A 24345-nucleotide genomic window follows, 5' to 3' on the forward strand; every position below is an offset into this window, starting at 1 on the left:
GGGAGGGTGGGTGGGAAAAAAGAAGAACTTAAACCTTCAAGTGGCTGTCCAACAAATCAGCCCGCCTTCCGCTTGCTTCTCCTCTTCCTGAACGGTCCTAAACAGTCCCACCAATCAGCAACAAAACAGCCCCCCTCTTGCTAACACAGTTCCCAAGATTTATCAAGAGCCTAGAGCTCTGATACCATGTCAGAATATGCAGTGGAGATGAAGACAAAATCTGAAAACTCAAGAGCAAGTGCACTGCAGAAAAACACAGCAATAGAGAAGGGGAGAGAGAGGCGTGTAACTCTGCTATATACACAAGAAATCCCGAAATGCTGAGTACAAGATGTGTGGGGGCAAGGGGCCATTTTATATGGCCCCTATGATCTAGTCGGCCAGTAGCAAGGACAGCCGACAGCCACAAGAGGACACCCGACCTGCTGAACTCCCAGTCGGCCAGCTTCTGTCTGTCGGCCAGCACACGTGTGAAGTCGGCCAGCTTCTGTTAGTCGGCCAACACATGTGTGAAGTCGGCCAGCTACAGAGAGAAGCGCGGAGCAGCAGGAGCAGTCGGCCATCACCTGGATCAATCCAAGAACCACAGGACGGCCTCCCACACCTGGTAAAAATAGGGAAAAATATGGAGAGTGGGGAAAAATGAGAAAACACCTAAATCGGGCGGGCACACCCACAATAGAGGCCCTAGTGTAAACATACTGACAGGATATGATTGCTAACAGTAGATTTTCAAAGTTTACAAAGGTTATTGTGTAGAATCAATCTTGGTGATTCTTGATCTAACCTTTCATTAATCTTGGTTATGTCTTGTAAGAATCTGGTTTCTTTAAGAGAAATTGTTATAAAGTTCATGAATATTGTTGAAAGTTTATGCAAGAAATCAAGATTATTGAATCTTGGTAACAAAAGTGCAAGATTATGCTAACAATTGTTGATTAAGGGTCATTAAGGCAATTTCTTGATCAAGAAAATGACTAACAATAAGGATTAGTACGAATCTTGTGATTAGTGATTAATCTTGGTGCAACTTGCAAATCAGAGGAGTTCAAACGGCTTATTGATCAAGGAAGTAATTAACAATAACGGTTAGTGCTAATTAATGTGATTAGTACTAATCTTGGTGACACCTTAGCCTTGAATCAGTTAACAGCAAATCAAGTTGTTGATTAAGTTCTACACACTTGCACATGAGGATTTAGTGCATAGTTTAGATCATGCCCATACACACATGGATATAGGGGATCGTACCTCGGATGTTTCGAGTTGTGCTACACATTGGGCGACGAAGTCGATTTTCATCTGACTTTGCATGATGTTGACTACGAGCTGTGCGTTTGGTTCCTATGATTGTCGACACGACCCTATATCCACGACATTTACCTTTGGGTGCTTCATTTGCCATTTGCAGTGTAGGGTCTTTGACTATGTGGCTCGACATTCAAAGGCACCTGTGGCACATCTCTTGGCCTACATGATGGTTCTTTTGTGCTAGGATGTTAAATATCAGTAGTGATTAATGTGGGAATAAACAAGTGCTAGGTGGTTGAGTAAACTAGCACTGAATGTAAGCCTTAAATAAAGCAGTTCCAATGTGTGTGAACAACTGCTAGTATATATAAGTCTCTTGTGTAGGAACAGCCTCTTAAAAGGCATATGTGGTGGCATCATATTTGGCATATGTGGTGGCATCTTACTTAGCATATGTGGTGGAATTATATTTAGCATATGTGGTGGCATCACATCTAGTATATGCTTAGAGTATGTAATGAGGTAGTTGATAACAGAAAATTGGTCACCACCATTCTTAACTCCTTACCTGAGTCGTATCAGAGTTTCCATACTTGTTTGAATCTCTCTATGAGAGGAGGTAATCCTTTATCCTTCGAGGAGTTGGTTGGATTACTTCTCCAAGAGGAGCAGACAAGGAAGAACAGATCTAGGGGTGATGCAAGCAAAGGAGACCAAGCCTACTTCTTTAGGGACAAAGGCAAAGTGGACTCGTCACAAGGAGACACCAAGAAGAAGAAAGGAAAGTGTCACTACTGTCACAAGCTAGGGCACTACATCGAAGAGTATCGGAAGAGGCTTGCAAAGCTGAAAGCTGAAAGTTGATGAAGATTGCGAATTCCGCTTCTTCTACCTCCGACGACAAGAAGTAGTGGCCAAAAGATAAAGTAAACCTAGTCCAATCATCTTGGACTTCTAGCCACATTATCACTATGCGGGGGAATGTTAAATAATATCAGTAGTGGTTAATGTGGGAATAAACAAGTGCTAGGTGGTTGAGTAAACTAGCACTAAATGTAAGCCTTAAATAAAGCGGTTCCAATGTGTGTGAACAACCGCTAGTATGTATAAGTCTTTTGTGTAGGAACAACCTCCTAAAAGGCATATGTGGTGGCATCATATTTGGCATATGTGGTGGCATCATACTTAGCATATGTGGTATCAGACTTAGCATATGTGGTGAAATCATATTTAGCATATGTTGTGGCATCACACCTAGCATATGCTTAGAATATGTAATGAGGTCTCTCCTATAAAAAGGACCTACTTCTATAGTGAATTTATGCTTTTCCACTACATCTTGTACTTCCTCAATCCGTTGAATCTTGTGCTGATTATCTTGTTGATTATCATCTCTCTATCTCTCCTCTCTCCACTAGTACTCAAGGCACTAGTCAACACAGGACGGTTCGACATTCCGGCCACGAGTTTCGAGCTCATTGTCTTGATATCTTTAGTACTGGATTCATATTACGATTGTGAGGATGGGCTTGTTGTTAGTCTTCCCTTCGACCCAGGAGGATTTATGGCTAGCCTCACTATCGACATTGGTCTCCCATATTTACCATTTGACCTAGGTGTGTAACATGACTACTATGCGGAAGCATGCTTAATAATGATTAACGCAAAGCAATAAAGATTAACGCTAATCACATGCTCATGACATAGAGAAGTAGAGAGAAGGAGAAGTGAGGCTCTTTACTTAACCTACTACTATATATTACTGAGTGAATGAGTAATTACAACGATTGTCAGAGATCCAATGTAGATCTAGACTATGAAGGCTATGAATGAACTTATGCTTATTGTCCTCCACTGTGTTAATGGAAAATGCTGATTTGGAGATGTCCTTGGCTGATCCAAACTGTCAGACTGCATGTCCTTGGTCTTGGCTCTGCAATCTCTGTCTTTGAATCATTATGAATGACCTATGACCTGCCTTTATATAGTAAAGTGATAGCAAGTCGTAATCAGGTCGGTTTTCACTTTTCAGGCCATAAAAAGTCATCAAAATGTCATAAAGTGTGTTTATATTGTGCCCATAATATGTCCTAACCATTGGTGCATGTCATGGGCACCTCCGTCACCTATAGAGCCACCAAAATGGTTCCAAATTGTCCATACGACCTCTAACTCTGTCCTTAAGGCGACTATAAGGAATAATCATGTCTACGTGACACCGGATTAAGGTGTGCATGTGACATTCCCTCTTGCTAAACTTGGAGCTGGGGTGCAGCCTTTGCACCATGCTGTCGATTCAATTGCGTACTGGAACTCCCATAGGGTGTCTCCACCACTATCTCCTCGGGAACTGCGAGCAATGGAAGTTCCCCTTTGCCTTAAGTTCTATTGGCATGGTAGACTCCATGAACACCTCAGAAATTGAAGTACTTATCTTCTCCTTCTCGTCAATGGATTCGGAGATAATTGTGGAAACCTCGCCAATTGTCACCTCCTTGATGGCTATGATGATCTTGGGATGTTACGACCCTTATTTTCCTGGGTAGAAAGCAGGTGGGCACGGGCATGGGATGGACGGTATGAATGGCATCTGTTTGGATTTGAAAAGGAAACCCATATGTGGCCAGCCCAGGTGTGAAAGGGACAAAAAGGGATTTTAATTTAAAGGTTTTAAAACCTTAGATGATTTAAAATAATATTATTTGGAAGGATGTGCTTTTGCTATTGTTTCTAGCTTTTGCTTTTTGGAGAAAAGTTGGCTGTTTTAGAGGCACCTCCCTATCGTTAAAAAGGGGGTGACAACTCGTGGAGGGCAAGAGGACGGGCTTGGCGCGAACTCTTGGTTTTTGGTCGTGGCTATGGGGGCGAATTAGGTATCCCTCTTGTCTCGGAGCAGCCAACAAAGGCGACTGAACAACAGCGAACATGCGCAGAACCTGTGAGCAGCCACGAGCGCACAGCACGCCCATACAGCCACCACGCAACACTTAGCCAGGCCATAGCTCGAAGCTTGAAGGTGGAAAACAACCCTGGTTTTGGCACCATGATTGGATGGTGTATCTGTGGATTTCTCATGGAAACAGGACATCAGTTTTTCGAGAGGAAACAGGACTTTGGTTTCGAGGAAACAGGCCTATGGTTTATGGGATACAGGTCTTTGGTTTATTGGATACAGGTCTTTGGTTTCATGTGGAAAACATGTCTTTGGATTCATGTGAACAGGTTGTAGTTTCTCGAGGTTACATGCAAGCTGTGGCTTTAGGAGGGAAGGACATGTGGTACGGTACAACCCTACTGCTGTTTGGGAAAAGGTTTGAAGCATCCATAGTTGAGATGGAGAAGACCTTTGGGAAGCAGGGAGGTGTTGTACAGGTGTGCCTTCTCTATGGTATGTTGTGCTGTAATAACGAGAGTTCTCTTTTGGAAGTCTTGGGTGAAACTATAAGGGATCCTATTGGTGGAGGATTCTACAAGTTGTACTTTGTACTCAAATTTGATCAAGTAAAGAAATACCGCAAGGGGCGCCACTGCGTTTTGGGGCCAATCGGTGTTCATGTACTATTTCCAGGAGCACTCTGGCTCCCCCTGTTTGTTTTCCTTTTCCAGGTCCTCAAAGGTGTTGAAGTGTTTTGTGTGCGAGTGTTTGTTTCACCGCCCGTCAAATTTCTGAAGGCCGCTTTCATGGTTCCATTGTCGGGATATCGTCGACTTTCTTAAGGAGGTGAGCCTGTGGTTGTTTCATGGTAGTCACATAATCAAAAGCTTCAACATGTGGAAAGTGAAAAGGAAGTGCAGGGTTGTATGTCTTTGCCTATATGAGGGGAAGAGCAAAAGCTAAAGATGAAGCTTAGGAGAAAAGACACCAAGGACAGGAAGTAGTCAGCCAGGAGCAAGAAGCAGTTGAAGCGTTATGGTGCAAAAGATGGGTTGAAGGCTATGGCTTTCGACACTTTGTCACCGATGGTATCTTCATGGAGGCTTCATGGGTTTGGAAGACAGTTTCTTTCTACGTTTAGCAGTGGTAGTCTACTATGCTTCATTGGGGACTTGTGCTTACCACTTGGGTGGAGTGCAAGCAGGTTTTGGGTGCCTGTGGATGTATTAGATGAGGCTCAGACGGAAGAGGAGGAACTTGATGAGGTTCTTATTCCCGAGCAGATACTGGCACACAAGGAAAGAAAGGTACAAGGTAAAGTTTCCGGTCGTTATCCTGTGAAGTTCAAGAACTATTCACCGATGGATGCGAAGTAGATGGAGGAGGGTGACTTAGCAGATTCACCTAAGGTATTGCAGCTTTATCTTGATGCCTTTGAGTTGGAGCCGACTCTTGTTACAGCTCATTCAGGTTCAGCAGAGCATGGGTCTGGAGCATTGCCTGATGCTCAAGAGGGGGGTAGCACCTCCACTCCCTTGTTATAGACACGCTCAGTTGTCATCTAGGAGTCACTTGGTGACATCTTTGTATTCACCCGAAGGTACTGAGGCTGACAGTACATCTGCTTATGGGACTTCTATGATATTGTGTACTAGTCACATGAGATGGTAAAGTTAGGTATGGTTCATAGTCGGCCGCACCTTGAACTATAACTGCAACTATGGATGGTTTTTGCCTTTGGAACTAAAGTATGACTGAGGAAGATTGGGACATTGATCTTTGTCATATGGTTCTGGCTGTTTTTGACTAGGGTGTTGGTCAATTGGATATTGAGATGATGCTATTTGTGGAGGTGATCTCCTTTGGAATGGCATGGTTTGGTTGAGCTCAAAGTCTGCAGTAACCTGAGCTAACACTTCAAGACTCTATGAAGGGCATAAGTCTTGCGAGCAGAGTTGGTTTGGTTCATGGATATATGGATCGAACTCTATTTGTGCATGTATTGATACACTTTTTGAGGTATTATTGTATTCTGGTGCCATTGGATCCTGGTACCCTTGAGAATACATGGGTAATACTCTGGATTGTGTCATATGAGGCATGTATATTGGTATGATACATCAAGTACTTTATTATGTGCATGGATGCACCACTGGGTGTGACTCCTGCGGGATGGCCATGAGACATGTGGGAAGTACTTAGTGGATGTATTGTTTGGATGCATTGAGTGCTTTCATATACTCATGTTGTACCATCAGTTGTGGGTCCTACGGGATGTCCATGGGCGTCAGGATTGCGAGAAGCCCTTAGACTATTATTTTGGAGTAGGTAGAGCATCTTGAGGAGCATATTGTTTGTAAATGCATATATGTGTCATGCATATGTGTGTCATATGTAGAATGATGCATGGTTTTGTTTTTGGCTAACACAGGTTACGTGTTTCCTCTTGGTTTTAGACTTTTGCTTCAAGTTCTGAAGGAACAAGCAAGAGTTGTTTGTCACTTTGACGTGACGGTGTGGCCTTATTGTCCAGGATGATTGTTTCATCACCCAGATGCACTGGAGGGGCATTGCTTTTGTCATATGGGGAATCTTTGCTCATACGATGCCTTACTGTGTTATTGAGTGCAATTGAGGACGCTTGCTATTTTTCAAGAGGGGGGTATGTTACGACCCTGTGTTTTTCTCTGGACAGAAAGCAGGTGGGCACGGGCACGGGATGGACAGTATGAATGGCATCTGTTTGGATTTGAAAAGGAAACCCATATGTAGCTAGCCCAGGTGTGAAAGGGACAAAAAGGGATTTTACTTTAAAGGTTTTAAAACCTTAGATGATTTAAAATAATATTATTTGGAAGGATGTGCTTGTTAGACATCATCCCCTACTTGTTGGCTTCCTATTTGGTGTCCTATTTTAGCCTCTAGGACTGACCATGTTAGTGTGAGGGGTTGGTCACCCCTCACATATATTTTACCCATATTTATTCCCCATTTATGGTCCTGGGTATTTTTCCCAGTCGTGGAGGTTCTTTTTCTCTAGTCGGTTGCATACATATAGGTGTATATATAGCTGGCATGTCTCCCCCGCATATTCATTGCTTGCCTAGCTTGTCTAGTTGCAGTCCCTCACATACGAGGTTCTCCCCTCTTGCTCGGGACATGTATTCCTTTTGATGATGATATTGAGAGCAGGTTCTCACCTGTGTTTCCTCTCCATCTCTCTCTCTCTCTCACTCTCTCTTGTGTGTTTCCTCTTTCCCTTCTTCCGCTGCACATTCTATCATGGTATCAGAGCGTCGGTGATATTCAGTGTTGGATGCTCCCTCTTGCGTTTTTTTTTGCGTTTTCAGCAAGGTGGACAGATCTCGCGTTTTTTTTCTCAGAAGTACTGCTGGTCACCTGCCTCTTCCAGGCGTTTCTTCTCAGCAGCCCGTGGTCTTTCTCCATCAGTTTGACCTCTGAGAACCCCTTTTACACCTGTTTTTTTGCACTGTTTTCAGGGCAGCAGCAGCTAGTTTGCTGCGTTTTTCAAGAGGTGGCTGTCTACAACAGTTTTTCAGTGTTTTCTTCAGCATCTACCCCCCCTCTAGTGCTGGCCGCCTATTCTGTGCAGGACAGCAGCAGCCTACATGCTGCGTTTTTTATTCTACAGGTTTCTAATGCTGATTTGCTGATCTGAGACTTGGGTGTACCTATTTCTTTTGCGTTTTTAGATTCAGCCCTTTCTACTGCCCCGAACACCTCTGGTACCTTCTCTTCAGCGTTTTTCCTCATAGGAGGTGTGGACACTGGTTGGCCTGAATTTTCAGGTTTATAGGCCTTGTTTGGTTGCATTTTCTTCTCCAGTGGACACAAATCACTTGCAGAGGGGGTTTCTTGTTTGGATTGTGGCTTTGGAGGCAGTTTGGTACTTGAGGAGGATTCTGAATTTCTGATTTCAGTCAGCGTTTTGCTGATTTTGGAGCATCTATACCCGTGTTTCGTTCATGGCCTACACAGTTACCCGGTTTCTTCATGTTCCTTGCCTTCTATTGGCAGTGGAGCGCTATTTTTGCTGGATAGCAGTGTTTTGGCTGCGTTTTGCTTCCCAAAGGAGTTTTCTACACTCAGAGGGGGCCTATCTCTAGCTACTTCACTTGAAGATCAGTTTCGGGAGCTGTTTTGTATCTGTGGAGACTTTCTTCTGTGACAAGAGTTTACAGATTTTGGAGGAGAGCTGTGATCTTTTCAGAGATCTTGAGCAGAGTTTATTTTGTCTGAGCCTGTGTTCTTTGCAGTGTTTGCAGAACAAGGAAGGTGTTTCGCCCTTTGAGGTGGGATCCTTTCACATGGATCATTTATTTGTTGCTGATTCTTGGGATTTGATTCTACTTTTGGAACTGTCTTCTGCTATCTATGATGCTTTTGAGGACTTTGTTACCACTGCAGTTTATATTCGTGCTTCCCTTCCTCATTGTGAGGAGTCTATCTCTGCATCTCTTTGTGATGCTTCTGAGGATGCCCCTCCCTCTGCTAGTTCTGTAGGCTTGTTGTTTTGGAGGATGCTTTTTTGGACCCAGTGGGATGCTTTGGATCTGTGGTTTCTAATCGTGCCTGGGGCACAGTGGTACTTCTAGAGTTTTTTGGATTTGGATCAAAATCAAGTTGGGCTTGTACCAATCCGATGATATCTTTTTTCAGAGGGGGATGTGGAGTCCTTTCATCTTGCGATGCCCACCTCAATGGTGTGTACTTATGTACAACATTGGGCAACTCATGTTATGGAGTTTGAGCAGATGGACCCCATCTTTTCTACAGAGTCTTTACATCTTGCAATGTCGACCTTTTCAGAGGATGCTTTTGTACAGCATTTGGCTACTCTTTGTACAGAGTTGGAGCAAATTGACTCTTTCTTTTGAGGGTTCTGGTGAGGAGCAGCTTGCTTCTCCTAGGATTGATTATATACAGGATCTGATCTTGGTTGGTTATGATGTTTTTCATACCTTCTCCAGGCTACATACACGACATACGACTTCGGGGAGTGTTCTTACAGTTGGGTTTGGAACCATTATTTGGAGCAGCACGTCGCAGCCTACATGATTGTTTTCTTCCTGAGGAGTGGTGTACCTGGCAGCTTGTTCTAATACTTTTGTAGCTGAGTTGTTGAGGAGATTGCTTGTGGAGCTTTCCTGGTACCTGTTTCTGTAGTTTTTCATCTTTGATCGAGGACGGCGTCTCTGGCTTCTTGGAGTTTGCTCAGCATCCGGTGCTGAGAGGGGGTGTTAGACATCATCCCCTACTTGCTGGCTTCCTATTTGGTGTCCTATTTTAGCCTCTAGGGCTGACCATGTTAGTCTGAGGGGCTGGTCATCCCTCACATATATTTTACCCATATTTATTCCCCATTTATGGTCCTGGGTATTTTTCCTAGTCGTGGAGGTTCTTTTTCTCCAGACGGCTGCCTACATATAGGTGTATAGATAGCTGGCATGCCTCCCTCACATATTCATTGCTTGCCTAGCTTGTCTAGCTGCAGTCCCTCACATACGAGGTTCTCCCCTCTTGCTCAGGACATGTATTCCTTTTGATGATGATATTGAGAGCAGGTTCTCACCTGTGTTTCCTCTCCATCTCTCTCTCTCTCTCACTCTCTCTCCTGTGTTTTCACTTTCCCTTCTTCCGTTGCACATTCTATCAGTGCTTTTGCTATTGTTTCTAGCTTTTGCTTTTTGGAGAAAAGTTGGCTGTTTTAGAGGCGCCTCCCTATCGTTAAAAAGGGGGTGACAACTCGTGGAGGGCAAGAGGATGGGCTTGGCGCGAACTCTTGGTTTTTGGCCGTAGCTATGGCGGCGAATTAGGTATCCCTCTTGTCTAGAAGCAGCCAATAGAGGTGACCGTACAACAGCAAATAGGCGCAGAACCTGTGAGCAGCCACGAGCGCACAGCACGCCCATACAGCCACCACGCAACGCTCAGCCACGCCATAGCTCGAAGCTTGAAGGTGTCTCTCTCCCTCTCAAGAGGAGACAAAGAATGGGGTTGCTAGTGAGCGAGGATTCTAGTGGCTCTCCAGGTTCAGGCTCAGCGTCGGCCTTGGCGGAGGTGAGGGAAGCAACGTCTTCTAACAGCGAGGGTGCCCATACCAAGCACGCTTGGCTTCTGTTTGGATTTGAAAAGGAAACCCATATGTGGCCAGCCCAGGTGTGAAAGGGACAAAAAGGGATTTTAATTTGAAGGTTTGAAAACCTCAGATGATTTAAAATAATATTATTTGGAAGGATGTGCTTTTGCTATTGTTTCTAGCTTTTGCTTTTTGGAGAAAAGTTGGCTGTTTTAGAGGCGCCTCCCTATCGTTAAAAAGGTGGTGACAACTCGTGGAGGGCAAGAGGACGGGCTTGGCGCGAAATCTTGGTTTTTGGTCGTGGCTATGGCGGCGAATTAGGTATCCCTCTTGTCTTGGAGCAGCCAACAGAGGCGACCGTACAGCAGCGAATAGGCGCAGAACCTGTGAGCAACCAAGAGCGCACTGCACGCCCATACAGCCACCACGCAACACTCAGCCACGCCATAGCTCGAAGCTTGAAGGTGTCTCTCTCCCTCTCAAGAGGAGACAAAGAATGGGGTTGCCAGTGAGCGAGGATTCCAGTGACTCTCTAGGTTCAGGCTCAGCGTCAGCCTCGGCAGAGGTGAGGGAAGCGGCGTCTTCTAACGGCGAGGGTGCCCATACCAAGCACGCTTGGCTTCTTGGCAGCCGGCTGTACTCCTGCAACACAGGTGGAGTGCAGCGTGCGACTGTTAGACTTGAGGAAGCAGGCCATGCCGTACTGGGCTACACGGTGTCTCTTGGTAGTCTCAATGGTGTTGGAAGGCTGCTAGATTCTTTTGAGGGAGACTAGAGACTGACTTTCTCTCTCTCTCTCTCTCTCTCTCTCTCTCTCTCTCTCTCATCATGGATTGCAGGTCCTGTTGAAGAGACTTAGATACAGAAGATCAAGCTACATAAACACGGGATGATGTTCATGGAGGAGAGGTGTTGTTCTTCTTCGTCTTGAACTTGTGTATTCAGGGGTTGCTCGACATGACTTCTATCTTTATCTCTATGAGGTATTGCTATGGAAAACAACCCTGGTTTTGGCACCATGATTGGATGGTGTATGTGTGGATTTCTCATGGAAACAGGACATTGGTTTTTCGAGAGGAAACAGGGCTTTGGTTTCGAGGAAACATGCCTATGGTTTATGGGATACAGGTCTTTGGTTTATCGGATACAGGTCCTTAGTTTCATGTGGAAAACATGTCTTTGGATTCATGTGAACAGGTTGTAGTTTCTCGAGGTTACATGCAAGCTATGGCTATAGGGAAGGACATGTGGTACGGTACAACCCTACTGCTGTTTGGGAAAAGGTTTGAAGGATCCATAGTTGAGATGGAGAAGACCTTTGGGAAGCAGGGAGGTGTTGTACAGGTGTGCCTTCTCTATGGTATGTTGTGCTGTGATAACGAGAGTTCTCTTTTGGAAGTCTTGGGTGAAACTATAAGGGATCCTATTGGTGGAGGATTCTACAAGTTGTACTTTGTACTCAAATTTGATCAAGTAAAGAAATACCGCAAGGGGCGCCACTGCGTTTTGGGGCCAATCAGTGTCCGTGTACTATTTCCAGGAGCACTCTAGCTCCCCCTGTTTGTTTTCCTTTTCCACGTCCTCAAAGGTGTTGAAGTGTTTTGTGTGCGAGTGTTTGTTTCACCGCCCGTCAAATTCCTGAAGGTCGGTGTCTTAGGAACTCGCATGGAATCTGGAATTGTTTGTGGCTCTACATACTCGAACAATTGAACCTCTTGGTTGACTTCAACCTACGGATCCGACACGGTTTCTAGTGCCTCTTTGGTATCCCTTTGTCCTTGGTCTTGTATTGTGGTACTCTTGTTCTCTTCCTTGGTCTTTTCCACACTTGCTTCCACTGGAGTACTTTGACTCATCATGGCGAAAAGCTTCTTTATTTCTTTCCAATACTCTTCTTCACGTCTTTCATTGTCTTTTCTTCTTTGCCTTGCTTCTTCTTCACGTTGTTCCTCTCTTTGCCTTGCTTCTTCCTTATGTTGTTCCCTTCGGCGATCTTGGTCTTCACATTTTTGATGATTTTTTCAGGCCATAAAAAGTCATCAAAAATGTGTTCATATTGTATCCATAATATGTCCCAACCATTGGTGCATGTCCTCAAGATCTATGCATTTGTTCCATCCAGTTTCCATTCCGTTCTTGCCATGTCCTTGAACACTGTCTTTGGTCTTCTTTCGTGAGAAATGAGTCTGGCACTCTCACTCCACCCGTTGGAGGATCAACCTCCCCTGGAACCGTTGCCTGAGAGTCTTTCCTGGTGTGCCTAAGTGGCACCTGACTCACAGGACTGCCATCCCCTTGGGCTTTGTGGAACACCACCTGTAAACCTAGTGGAGCGTGCCGTGACAGACTCAACCATGTGTCCAAGAGATAAAGATATATAGAGAGAGAGGAGAGAGAGAGAAGGGAATAGGGATCTTGCACAATACACCACACTGAGCGGGGAACAGGCCTCCCCCCTTTTAGGAATTTATTCAAGAACAATTCACGGGCACGCTGTCCAGGATCAATACAATCAATGAATACAAAACAAACAGATATGCCAATATAGGATATCCAAGTCGATGACTCGATGTCGATGTCCAGGCATGAGATCTTTGATGCCGAGCACACCACGGGGATGACCCACAAGCATGTCTCACCGGGCTAGTACCAAATCCAATGAATCCAGGTCCAAGTCCAGATCCATGTCGAAGCTATATGTCTAAGTTCCATGTTCATGTCCAAGTTCCATGCCCAAGCTCTATGTCCAAGTTCTCCATGTCTATGCACCATGTCCAAGCTCTATGTCCAAGTTCATATCCAAGTTCACGTAGTCCAAGTTCCCATGAGTAATCTCCACAACTCCTACAACCTCGTCGATGAAAAAAAAACCATGGAAAAGCTCTTTCTGGCAAGAAAACTGATATAAAACCTGTTTTAATGGTTTTTGGCCGATAAAAACCTTCAAAAAGCAATTTTTAGGTTTTTTGGAGCAGTTTTAGGGTTTTTGAAATTTTTGTCCGTACACGCGTCCATATCGCCCATGCATATACCCATACAAGTCTAGGGCTGACCGTATATCTGAAAAGCAAGTTGGAGAAGGTGTTGATGGCGAAGAAGAAGCTCTCCATGATCATAATGATGCCCACACACACTCCACGATCTCCTTCATGATGCTACAAGAGAGGTTCAAGCCTTTTTATACTTGGGAAAGCCTTGCTTTTTGCCAAAAAAGTGATGCTTTTGCTTTGCTTTTGTCTTTTACTTTGCTTTTGCCTTTTACTTTGCTTTTGGTCTTTTTAATAGTAAAATATTACTTAACTTTAGTCAACTTTTCTAGCTTCAAGGCCTTGCTTTTTGGCCCTGGAGTTGCTTTTTGAAAAAGCGGCTTTTAGCTTTTTGGTCCAGCTTAGCTCCCTCTTTTCAATGGTGCCCTTGGCTCGCGGTCAACCCTGTTTGCCTTTTTGCTTTTTCTTGCTTTTTGACCAAGAATGGTGCTTTTTCGTAACCAAACCTTATGGACCTTGTCTTCTTCCACCTTTTTGGTGTCCGGGCATGGGTTTCATCATGTGAAATAGAGCTGGGAGGGCCAAATAATTACAGCACCAACCAACCTCTTGGGAGTTCTTCCCTGTCTCGTGTTCCTTGCCTTGGGCCTTGTACTTGTGCACTTTCTTGTGCCTTGGAACTGTGCACCTTCATCTAGGATTGAATCAGTGTTTAGCCTTGCTGAGCTCGATGCTCTGATACAAGTGTTACATGCGGAAGCTTTGGGAACTTTCTTTCCATCCTAAACACCATTTGGGGACATGTTGATGCAAAACGCATGCACAAAAAGGTACAACTGTTCTTGCAGCCCTTGGCTGCCTTCCATGAAAAGGTAAAACACCTAGTATAAGCCTAAGTCTAGACCTAGCACCAAGCTAGGGCTGAATGCCTAAAACGTTGAGCATACTTGCCTTTTATAGGCTGGAAACTGACATATGGAACTGGCTGACTGCTGGTCGGCCAGCTCCTGGACAAGACTTGCTGCAGCCGACTAGATATATTCCTGAAAAATACTGGCCGACAGCTCTTCATGTCCAACAGCAGCAGTCAATCACCTGCCAAAACAACAACACCTACTCCTAATCTCTGGTTCTAATCAGTCTTTATCTGGATTCTGGTTGCTTTCCTCAGGATTAGATTTGGGCTCAGCCAGTGCATGTCTTGCACATGATAGTTTCTTTTGTGCACGACCACCCTTCGATTTCGAGGACAAAATGATTGTAGGAGGGGATGGTGTGTAACTTTTAGGATGCACATGCACATGGGGGATGGGCCTAGGCACATGGGGCTTAGGAGCATTTACACATGGTGTTAGGGCATGTGGGCCTTGGGACTATAAAAGGCACCAGTCCTAGGACTGTTGTACCATATTTTTATAACCCTTTTATCACCTTTTGACACATTATGTCCTTTCTTGGAGCTCGTGCTTCTATGGCTGATTCATGGCAGTCTTTCCATGTTTAGGTGGCTACTCTCTATGATGAGCAGCATGTGTGTATTCCATGCTAATGAGTGCAACCCTGGATTCCCTTCATTGCATTGATAGTAGAGCCATGATCCCTTCATTGCACACTTGATGGAGGTGCCCACCATTAAAATTGGTGGGCTATGCCACTTGGCCTAAGAAGATTGGGCCCTAACAAACCTCCTCTCCACCAACCTCTCCCACTACTCTCTCCTTTCTCCTCACGTATCTAGGTGCATCTCTCCCTTGGGTTGACTCACCCTATGCAAATCGACTACCTCTGAAGTTTACAAAGGAGAGAAAAGCTGTGACGGCTGTGTACTTGTTGTACCTGTTTCTGTACTCGCATGTGCCTGCTGCTGTACTGGATGTACCCGTCTGCACCTGCCGTGTACCCTACTGCAGAATCCGACTGTTCCATATCTGTCGTACCTGCTGTGCGCTGCTGTTCCAACAGCCCTACCAGCTACTGTGCACTGCTGTATCTGTTCCTGCACCGTCTGCTGAACCTGAACTGTACCTGGCTGGTGTCCACTGCCGTACTGTACATGATCAGTACCTACAGCACCCGACTACATTGCTGTGTTTTTGCTGAATGCGACCAACACCTGTGGTACCTGATTGTACTGTACATGATCAATACCTACATCACCCAACTACATTGCTGTGTTTTTGCTGAACGCGACCAGCACCCGTAGTACCTGATTGCACTGCTGAGTACCTGCTGTACTCTACTGAACCTACTGTACTTGACTGTACCTACTGCATCTACAGTTGTACTCGACAGTACCTGCTGCACCTACGGCTGTACCTGACTGAAACGCGTGTGTACTTGCTGCATACCTGTTGTACCAGCTGAGCCCACTGTACACATATAATATTCACACCTAATTGGTGGTATTACACCCTAGGAAATTAAATTTAGAGTCTTTTAAAGAGAAGCTCAGAGGTGTAAGGATTGTGGAGCTCCCTGTACAGGTGAGGAGCATGCTTGTGTGCGCCCCCCTATCCCGCTTTCTTTCTCCTTGCAGCCCTCTCTTCGCCTCCCTCCTGCCCGCTCTTCATCCTCCTGCTTCTGCCTCCCTCCTCCTCGCATCCCACCTCTTGCCCTTCCGCCTCCCTGCTGCCTCTTCCTGCCCTCCCGCCCTTCTCCTCGCCTTCCTGCCTCCCCTCTTTTCGTCTCTCTTCTTTCCTTCCTCTCCTTTCTTTGCTTAGCAATACAGTTTTTTTTTTCATCTGTGTTGCAAGTCAATGGTCCGTAGCTTGATACGAGCTTCTCGCCAAAGTGACATCAACAATGCAATGAAGACAACTCTCATTGGGAGAGTCTATGGCTCTCACCCTCCCGTTTGTAAGCTTGGTGTCACCATTTGGTCCACCCTTATGATTTGGACAGTGCCCGGTGAGCGGGATGGGCTAAATCCCTCCTCGAAGAGGCAATGAAACGTCCCTCCTATCTCATGGTACACCGGGCATCTGAAAAGGTAGTGCTCCTCCTTTTGGACCTCTAGCGAACAGAGCCATCTCTAGCCACCTGTCTTTTTCTTTGTAACATGAACTAATGGTGGTGCAAAATACTTTCCAAGGATTAAGGCACCACATTCTTTGCTAATTGTGTTTGTTAACATTCTTGTCAACCTTCAATTTGAACTCAACTTAGTTGGCTTGTAAACTTAAGGGCACGGTACATGCGCTGAGCAAGCTGCTATATTTTCTTGAAATGTCATAAGTGGGAGACTAATTTATATGTGGATGGTAGGCTAATCAAATAGAGATTCAAGGCCACCTTTCAAGAAGGAAAATTTGTGGAAGCTTTTATGCTCAGGCTTCTTGTAGCTTTAGCGTTCTTTGCATCTATTTGTGATATTATAACCAACAAAGTATGGTAGCCATGGGTCTCTGCTTATTTTGCACGGATTCTAGTAAACTTTAAGGATAGTGCCACAACTTGCAAATCAATGAGATTTGGACCTGCCAAATTGGCTGTTAAATTGGATTGCTCGTAAATGGCATAACTCCATGTTTTCTGATGCTACAATAATTTTTTAGGAGCTGTGCAGTTTGTTTGCTTTCCGATTACCATAGCCTAGGATGAGAAGCCTTTTTATGGATATTTTCTATAATGATGAAGTGATTTGTTTGCTTTGCATTCACCATAGAACACTAATATTGAATGAGAAGCCCTTTTCTGAAGGTTTTAAAAATCATGGAGGAGGTTTTTAAAAATGTTTTCAAACCAAGGTAGTCTTGTGTTGAAATTGACAGGTGCACATGGTAGTTGGACTGAAGGCAATCAAGTGCATGGAAATAAGTGCCATAAAATACTCCAGGACAAATACATGGAGAGGGAAGGTCATGTTTTTCTCATCCTTTTCTATCATTGCTGACAATATGGTTTTTTTATGGACTGTCAGGAGCTTGATTGAAGTCTATGGTACAAGCTTCCTGGACAAAAAAGTTGTGTTTGTATAGAGGTGTGTATTCTATAGGTTGTTGTAAGTGAATGGAGTATTATAATACAGAACATATAGTCTGTGGTGCTTTTCTGCTGCCTGTTAGCTGCAGTTAGGTGCCTCTACTACCTCCAGCTGCAGTGCAAGGATTCAGTAGAGGCTTCATGCCACAGATGTTGCAACGCTTTTGGTTTCTTTTATCTAGACTTTGGCTTGGCAGAAATCCTTGCATGCACTCTCTTTGGAAGTGTGGTGTTTATACATTGATTAAATAGGAACAAATGCAAAGAACTACCACTTTCATCCAATGGTCAAGTAGGAATAATTATAAAATCGAAGGAGGTGGTTCTAAATTATAAGTATGTGTTAGAAACATGCAATTAAGCTTTAATCTTTCCCTTCTGATAGCCAATATGAGTGAGCTTGATTGTCAACTTTTTTTAAATTCATTGTAATTAGCCCCCACTGCTGAGTTATTTATGGGGATGCTTCAGGCCACGCCATTGGAGTTTTGAAGTAGGAGAGGCTCACCCTCAGGACACGAGTCCTTGACTGTGCTAGAGGTTTTACTTGAGTCTTAAACCCACTTGATTCCTACTTGTGATCTACTTTTGGATCGGAGACTTGATCCAAACCTTATGGTCTTCCCTAGCTTAATGCGGAAAGGAATGTGCTATCAAGGGACTGGAAATCTATTGAGCTGCCCTGCTCCTGTTTGGGATGGCCTCACTGCATTCCTTGACGACTGTTTTTTTTTTTTGGGGGGGGGGGGGGGGGGGGGGGGGGGGGGGGGGGCGCGGGGGAGATCTGCTTAGCAGATTCCAAATCCCTTGACAAATTTTGATGCAGTCAATACTTTCAACTATAGGTATGGGTCTTGTTAAGATACATCTAAGGTTTGTTAACATGCTTACCTAGGGTCCATAGTATGCCCAATGTTTTTATTATCTTTTATTTTCGTGGTCTTGTTGTCTTAAGTTAGCAATTGTTCAAACATGCAAATTTTACACAAGTTCATATGTTACACTCAAAAGTGTGATGTAGATGTCACATTCTTGGCAAAAGTATGTTCATGTTTGTTTGTATGGTGAAAGACCTTTCAGTTCTTCTTCTTTCAGGTCCATGCATGTTTGCTGCTATGAGGGTAGGTGGTTGCCTCACAAACATTTGAGTGGTGTTTGTGAGGTCCACAACATTTAGACAAGGATCAAGGTAAATGTAATGTCTATATTTAGTGATAGTATAATAGTTTTCCTTTCAAGGACTAGTTTGTAGAATTTTAACTTGTGCAAAGTTTTACTTATCCAATTTTTCAATCAATGAGTACTTACAATTGTTTGAGATTATTCATGCATTGCTAGTGGGCTGTAGCTTGAGAAAGGGATCGATGAATGGAGCGACTAAAACTAAGTAGAGTATCACTCGTTTTGCTTTGTGTAGAGGGGTAGACGTGACATTCCAATTTTGTCAAAAATAATGCACCTCGAATAAAAGTACAGGTTTAGAAACAAGGAAAGAGTCCAAAGAAGAATATAAAATTTTCGTCTAAGAGTACTTTGCAGATTGTGATTTTTGCTTATATTCTAAATTATGTGAGATTTTGTGTGAGCTTTGCAATCAAATCATATTATCTATTATTTTATGTAATTTCTTTCAGTGTGGAAAGATGAGGCTAGCATTTTATCTTGCCAAGGTGGTTGGTTCTAGGTTATATTTTTCTTAAACGTATGAGCATGTGCATATTCTCACTTAATGCATGCGCGTCCATATGTAAATTCATACATAGTACACACATTGATTGTAATGTTTGTACTTTTTTTTGTTCTACATAAATATATATGTATGTATACATATATCATTTTTAAAGTTATATTTAAATTTGATCTCTGTGTGTGTGTGTGTACCAAGTGGCATTAAATGAAACCCCATTATCCCATTCTCCTTCACGAAGCGAGATGGGAGCCTCATTTCTTCATCATGCAATAAGATATGAGGGATCATTTCCCCTTGAAACTTGATGTCGTTGTTGTGTGGTGGCAATTGATGCAATGGTAGTTGACTCCATTTCTTCATAGTGAAGGCTTTTTAATGTCACAATTGGGATGGACCTTATGGACCTAAGGGTGGATAAAGTTGAAGAGTGGGCAAGTTTGTGGATACCAGCGTGTATGTGGATGGGATGAAGCATACATTTTTGGCTTTAAAACATCCATGGTCCAAAAACCTTTGTGAGGTTTTTGAGGTCTTTGCATGTGTGTGTGTGTGTGTGGTGTGCATGTGCTTTATGTTAAGCATTTTTCTTAGCTCAATAAAAGGGCTTGAGAAAGTTACTTATTTTGGATTGAGCGAGTGTATTTTTTTGAACTAATTCTAGGAATACTTTTGAATAGAATCGAATCTCTTGAAAAGGTATGATGCTAGCTTGTCTAAGATATAAGGTTAATTATGAAATTGGAGTTGCTCAACTTTTCATGTTGGTTGGTTCAAGTTACTCAATTTTGGTAAATGTGTATAGCTTGGGGGATGACACTTTTTATGTGATGTAAAGGTTAAACTTGATACGTATCATTGATTTTTCTTTATAAAAGATTATTTTTACATTCACAATGATATTGAACTTCGTTGTTTTTCTAGTTTTACGTAATCAACAAGTTTCAAATTAATAGGAAAATGCAAGGGTGGATCAAGGAGGTTTCAGCATTGTGTCTTGAATTTATATTAAGTTTATTATTGGTGCTAAAGCCTACTTTTTTATTTTGAATACCACCTCTTTTTTTTTTATACTTGTGGTTGACATCATCCTAAGGATTAAAGTTTATATTGTGTTATGTAGCGATATAATTACTAAGAATTATGACAAAAAAAATTTAGAACGTGCATAATTAATGGGTCATTGTCCAATTATCACAATTTTTACTGTATTATTAACTAGAAATTGGGTAAGCACACAAGCACACCCCCTTTTGGTTAATCATAAAGTCAAAAACCATAATAAGATAACAATAGTATATAATATTTCACAAGGATAATGTTTTACATGAAAACAAGAAACTTGTTCAACTAAATTGGTTTGCTACCTTCCAAGCCTTTGGGAGACAAATTGTTTGTAGGTTACCTTTTGATTGCCATTGTGAAATCCCCTTAAACAAATGGTTGCAACCTCCATGTCTCATGAACTTGAGACATGAACCTTTCCCGATAGCTTTATCTGGAGGATATTTGCCCAATTCTCGTTGGGGCCTTTCTTTGTTGCAATCTCATTGTTCTCTAAGCACAAGTAAATACGTTAGTGATCTTGTCATTGTCTTTGGATTCATAACAAGGGGCAAAAAAAACTTTATATTCTTAATATAAGGACAAAGTCTCACCTCTGTAGACTTCATCAAAGATAGCAAGATTCATGCCATCGTCATCTCTGTAGTAGATCAACACCCATGAGAGAAAGTCTTGGTAAATCAAAGGGCTTTCTTGTTGCTATGTCCCCATCTTATTGCATCCACCCAAATCTAAATACTCTTAAGCATGCACCATGCTAAAAACAACCCATGAGCCATCATGCCAACGACAACCCACTAGACATTATGCCCTTTAATTAGGCAAACTACAGATTTGGGTTATCCTTAAGTAGATCCACATTATCAGCTTTCATAGTTGTTGCCCTACATGCATTACAAATTAAGCGAAGTTAAAACCTCAAAATCCATTGGCCACTCGTTGCATGCTCCATCATGAAGGTAACACATATCTTGTCCTTAGGCTTATAGTGACTTTGAACTCAGATTGTTGGTATGCTTGCACGCTTGGTTACACATCATTATACTTAAATTACCCTATTGCTAATGCAATCTATGTTTAAGTGCATTTTGTATAAAACATGAATTGTAATGAAGCGTCATCCACAAAATAGGAACTTTAAAAAGCAATACACATAAATTGAATTCAATTCAATAGGAAGTCAAACCTGCTATGCAAGTCTACACTAAAAATTAGCAAAGAAGAAGGGTAAACATGCTAAAATCACTTGCTTGAGATAATAGCAAACAATATAGGATACTTAATCCATAACACCTATCTACTGTTACATCTAGATTCAACCTCGAATAAGGCTCAATAGGATCATCTGTGGTTGCACCTCAAAACCCCTAGCATAAGACCTCAAAATCTACCCTAAGCTATAGCATGCAAGAATCGATGTATTGTTCGCAATCTCTTGCCCTCAAGACATCATCATATACAACCTCTTAGAAACAACTCACTAAAACAAGTGTTGCAGTACCCAATTGTTGAAGCAATACTTAATCCATGAACTTCAGAAGGGGAAGCCACCAAACTGGTTAATGTAAAAAACTACCAAAAACCACCAGCATATACACACAAAAATTTGCCGCACTATCTCTTGCATCCCAAAGCTTCTAGCATGAGTCCAAATAACACCTATTTGTTATAACAAGATTCAGCCTTGAATAAGGCTCAATAGAATCATCTATGTTGTTGCAGAACAAAAGCCCCATCATACGATCTCAAAATCTTCACAATCTCTTGCCTCAAGACAAATACAAGCTCTCAGAAACAACTCACTAAAATAAGTGCTGCAATACCCAATTGTTGTAGCAATAATCCCCAACAAGTATCTGATCCAAGCTCCTTTGCATCAAATTTCATAAATCAAGTTTGGAAAGGTATCTTGCCAATCTTTCATTTTGCAAGACATCCTCCATGCCTCTTTCATAGTGTATCCCTCACAATTCAAGTGCAAGGTATCAACAAATGCATACAATTCTCATCACTCAATTGTAAAGCACTTCCATCTTTTTTTGTGCTTCGGTTGAAGGTGTTGAAATAGGTTTTCAAGCCATGTCTTTGCATTTGCATCCCTTAGAGTATCATCCTCTGCATAGTGACATGGGATAAATGATTTTGCTGCATTAAATGTGGAAGATTTGGAAAGTGAGCATTCAATCCATCCAGTAAGGCTTGAACATAATGTTTAGTCAATGCAATGCAAATTTCTAGTGAACCATCTATGCATGGCTTCATGGATTGTGCTTGTGAGAAGAATTTGACCTATTATCATTCTTCTCACTTTTCTTTGGAATGTCTATATAGCATAAGCCAGGATGATGAGTGCCACTTTATCTCCAGATAACCATGCTTATAACGTTTCAAAAATTCTAACAAATAGGTTATGTCTTGAGCAAAAAAGAGTCTGCCTTCAAAAAAAGAACACATAAGCTTATTAATGGTCAATGATCCATCTCCGATGCATGTACAAAAAAAGGTTTTGTTTGCTTCTCCATCTAGCCATTGTGGTTTTAGGACCACTTGAATGGACATGTGATTTGATTGCATCATGTTGCACCAAGATCATCTCATGTGACAATTTTATCTTCTAGCAAAATCATGGAAATTTATCACAAAATTTCCTTTTTGGAGCCCTCTTTTTCACAGTTCTCAGAATAATCTTCCTTACCAATACCAAATAGTTCTAAATCCTCATCTAATTCTTCATTCAAATCAAAACTCCTCTCACTAATGGGCGTGGTCCAACCAAACATTACGTTGTGATTGTACGTTGGCTCTTCTTTTTGGGAGCCATATTTTTTTAATTTTACTTTATGAAAAAAAAAAGATTCAATGTTATGTATACACAAATACCAATTTCAAACACTAATAAGATAAAAGATTATTACTTGGACTCTTGGAGAAGACAATCTTCAAGCTCTGTGTCCCATTGATGAACTTTTCTTAAGTAGCATGGAAGTCTCTGCAATCTCTCACTGCATGCTGCCATTACACACCCAGCGTTTCCCCAGTCCGATCCCAGGCTTGTTCACACTTGCTTTCAAAGGAGGCTATTTTGACCACTGTCATGGACAGGTTGCTTGCATTCGTTGAAACGAGAAAGCACGGGACCTCGAGAAGCATGCAGAACATAAAAATATAGACATGAGAGAAACACCAGATTGGGTCCCGCCCCCAAGCATGTGCCAAAAGCATCCCGGCTTGAGTATTTATAGATTTTATTACTTCAAAAATAGGTTACATGGCTATTTTAGCCCAAGCATATTTCAAAAATCTCACTCCGGTGTGACAGTCCTCCCGGTTGAGGAGACAACCATCATCGGTTGTAACTATCAGCACACACAAGAGATTAAACATATTAATTGTTCCCACATTGGATTCATTCACAATAATTAATTGGATTCACACATAAGAGATTAAACATATTAATTGTTCCCACATTGGATTCATTCACAATAATTAATTGGATTCACTCCCACATTCAATTCACTCACAATGTCTTTACATAATTAATTAGATTCACTCCCAATGTTCTCACACGCGTCGTGCATGTCTTAGAGTTGATCGGATTTACTCACAATCAAACTCACATATCCTTTACATGCATCACACGTAACTTAGAGTTGATTGGATTCACTCACAATCAAACTCCCATAATCTTTACATGCGTCACTAATGTCTTAGAGTTGATTGGATTCACTCACAATCAAACTTCCACATTGGATTCACTCACAATGTCTTCATATGCGATGCACGCATTCATAGAGTTGATCGTACGTCTCACACGTGGCACATCTTGTTGGATTCACTCACAACCAACTAGGGTCACCCTCTAAAGAATTAGATTCACTCTTAATTCCTATACCGCATTGGGTCACCCTCATCAAGAATTAATCAAAAGAGTTGACCGGATTCACTCACAATCAAACTCACACATTTCTTACATGCGTCACACATGTCACAGTTGGTCGGAATCACTAACAACCAACTTGGGTCACCCTTTCAATACTTAATTGTGTTAAGTTATCCATCAAATATCACAGATATGTAAAAGAGACATTGTATCAAAAGGACTTCTATGTGTAATAAATTCTAGTGTCCTATACCACCAGAAATTATCCCATAAAAGTCTAGAGATAAGTATGCAACAGAATACTTCACACAGGATTAATCTCATGTCCCATACCACAAGACTAATACATAGTGAAAAATTCATAAAGTATAGTTCAAGATGCAAGGGCCAGTTCCTCCAAGAAGTGCATAATAACTCTCCTTGAAATTTGTAGAGATAATCAAATGAATATGTTACCCTAAGAGTTGGAGTAGTCGTCGTGGTAGTCTTATTCTTCTTCATCGTCAATCATATTGAGTC

General features: G+C 42.4%; 2 protein-coding genes and 1 long non-coding RNA gene across 4 annotated transcripts in view; all 3 read left to right on the forward strand.

Moving 5' to 3' along the window:
- The window catches only part of LOC147605148 (uncharacterized), a 31578-nt gene extending 14008 nt beyond the window's left edge, over nucleotides 1–17570 (forward strand). For both annotated transcript variants that reach the window (XM_086794412.1, XM_086794411.1), the window contains exon 2: nucleotides 16984–17570. The gene's annotated coding sequence lies outside the window, so the exon portion shown is untranslated. The remainder of the gene's footprint in view (nucleotides 1–16983) is intronic.
- On the forward strand, nucleotides 10327–11207 carry LOC147605149 (uncharacterized). The gene has a single exon (XM_086794130.1). It carries the CDS (start codon nucleotides 10723–10725, stop codon nucleotides 10999–11001), a length of 279 nt encoding a protein of 92 aa, XP_086650256.1. The 5' UTR covers nucleotides 10327–10722; the 3' UTR covers nucleotides 11002–11207.
- Nucleotides 17571–17991: 421 nt separating the features above from the next.
- LOC147605150 (uncharacterized) lies at nucleotides 17992–18805 on the forward strand. Its single transcript, XR_015265266.1, has 2 exons — nucleotides 17992–18383; nucleotides 18543–18805. It is a non-coding gene; the product is annotated as an uncharacterized LOC147605150 (long non-coding RNA).
- The last annotated feature ends 5540 nt before the right edge of the window (nucleotides 18806–24345 follow it).

Source organism: Cibotium barometz, chromosome 60, assembly GCF_041138505.1.
Source record: "Cibotium barometz isolate CiBa-2024 chromosome 60, ASM4113850v1, whole genome shotgun sequence".
NCBI lineage: Eukaryota > Viridiplantae > Streptophyta > Polypodiopsida > Cyatheales > Cibotiaceae > Cibotium > Cibotium barometz.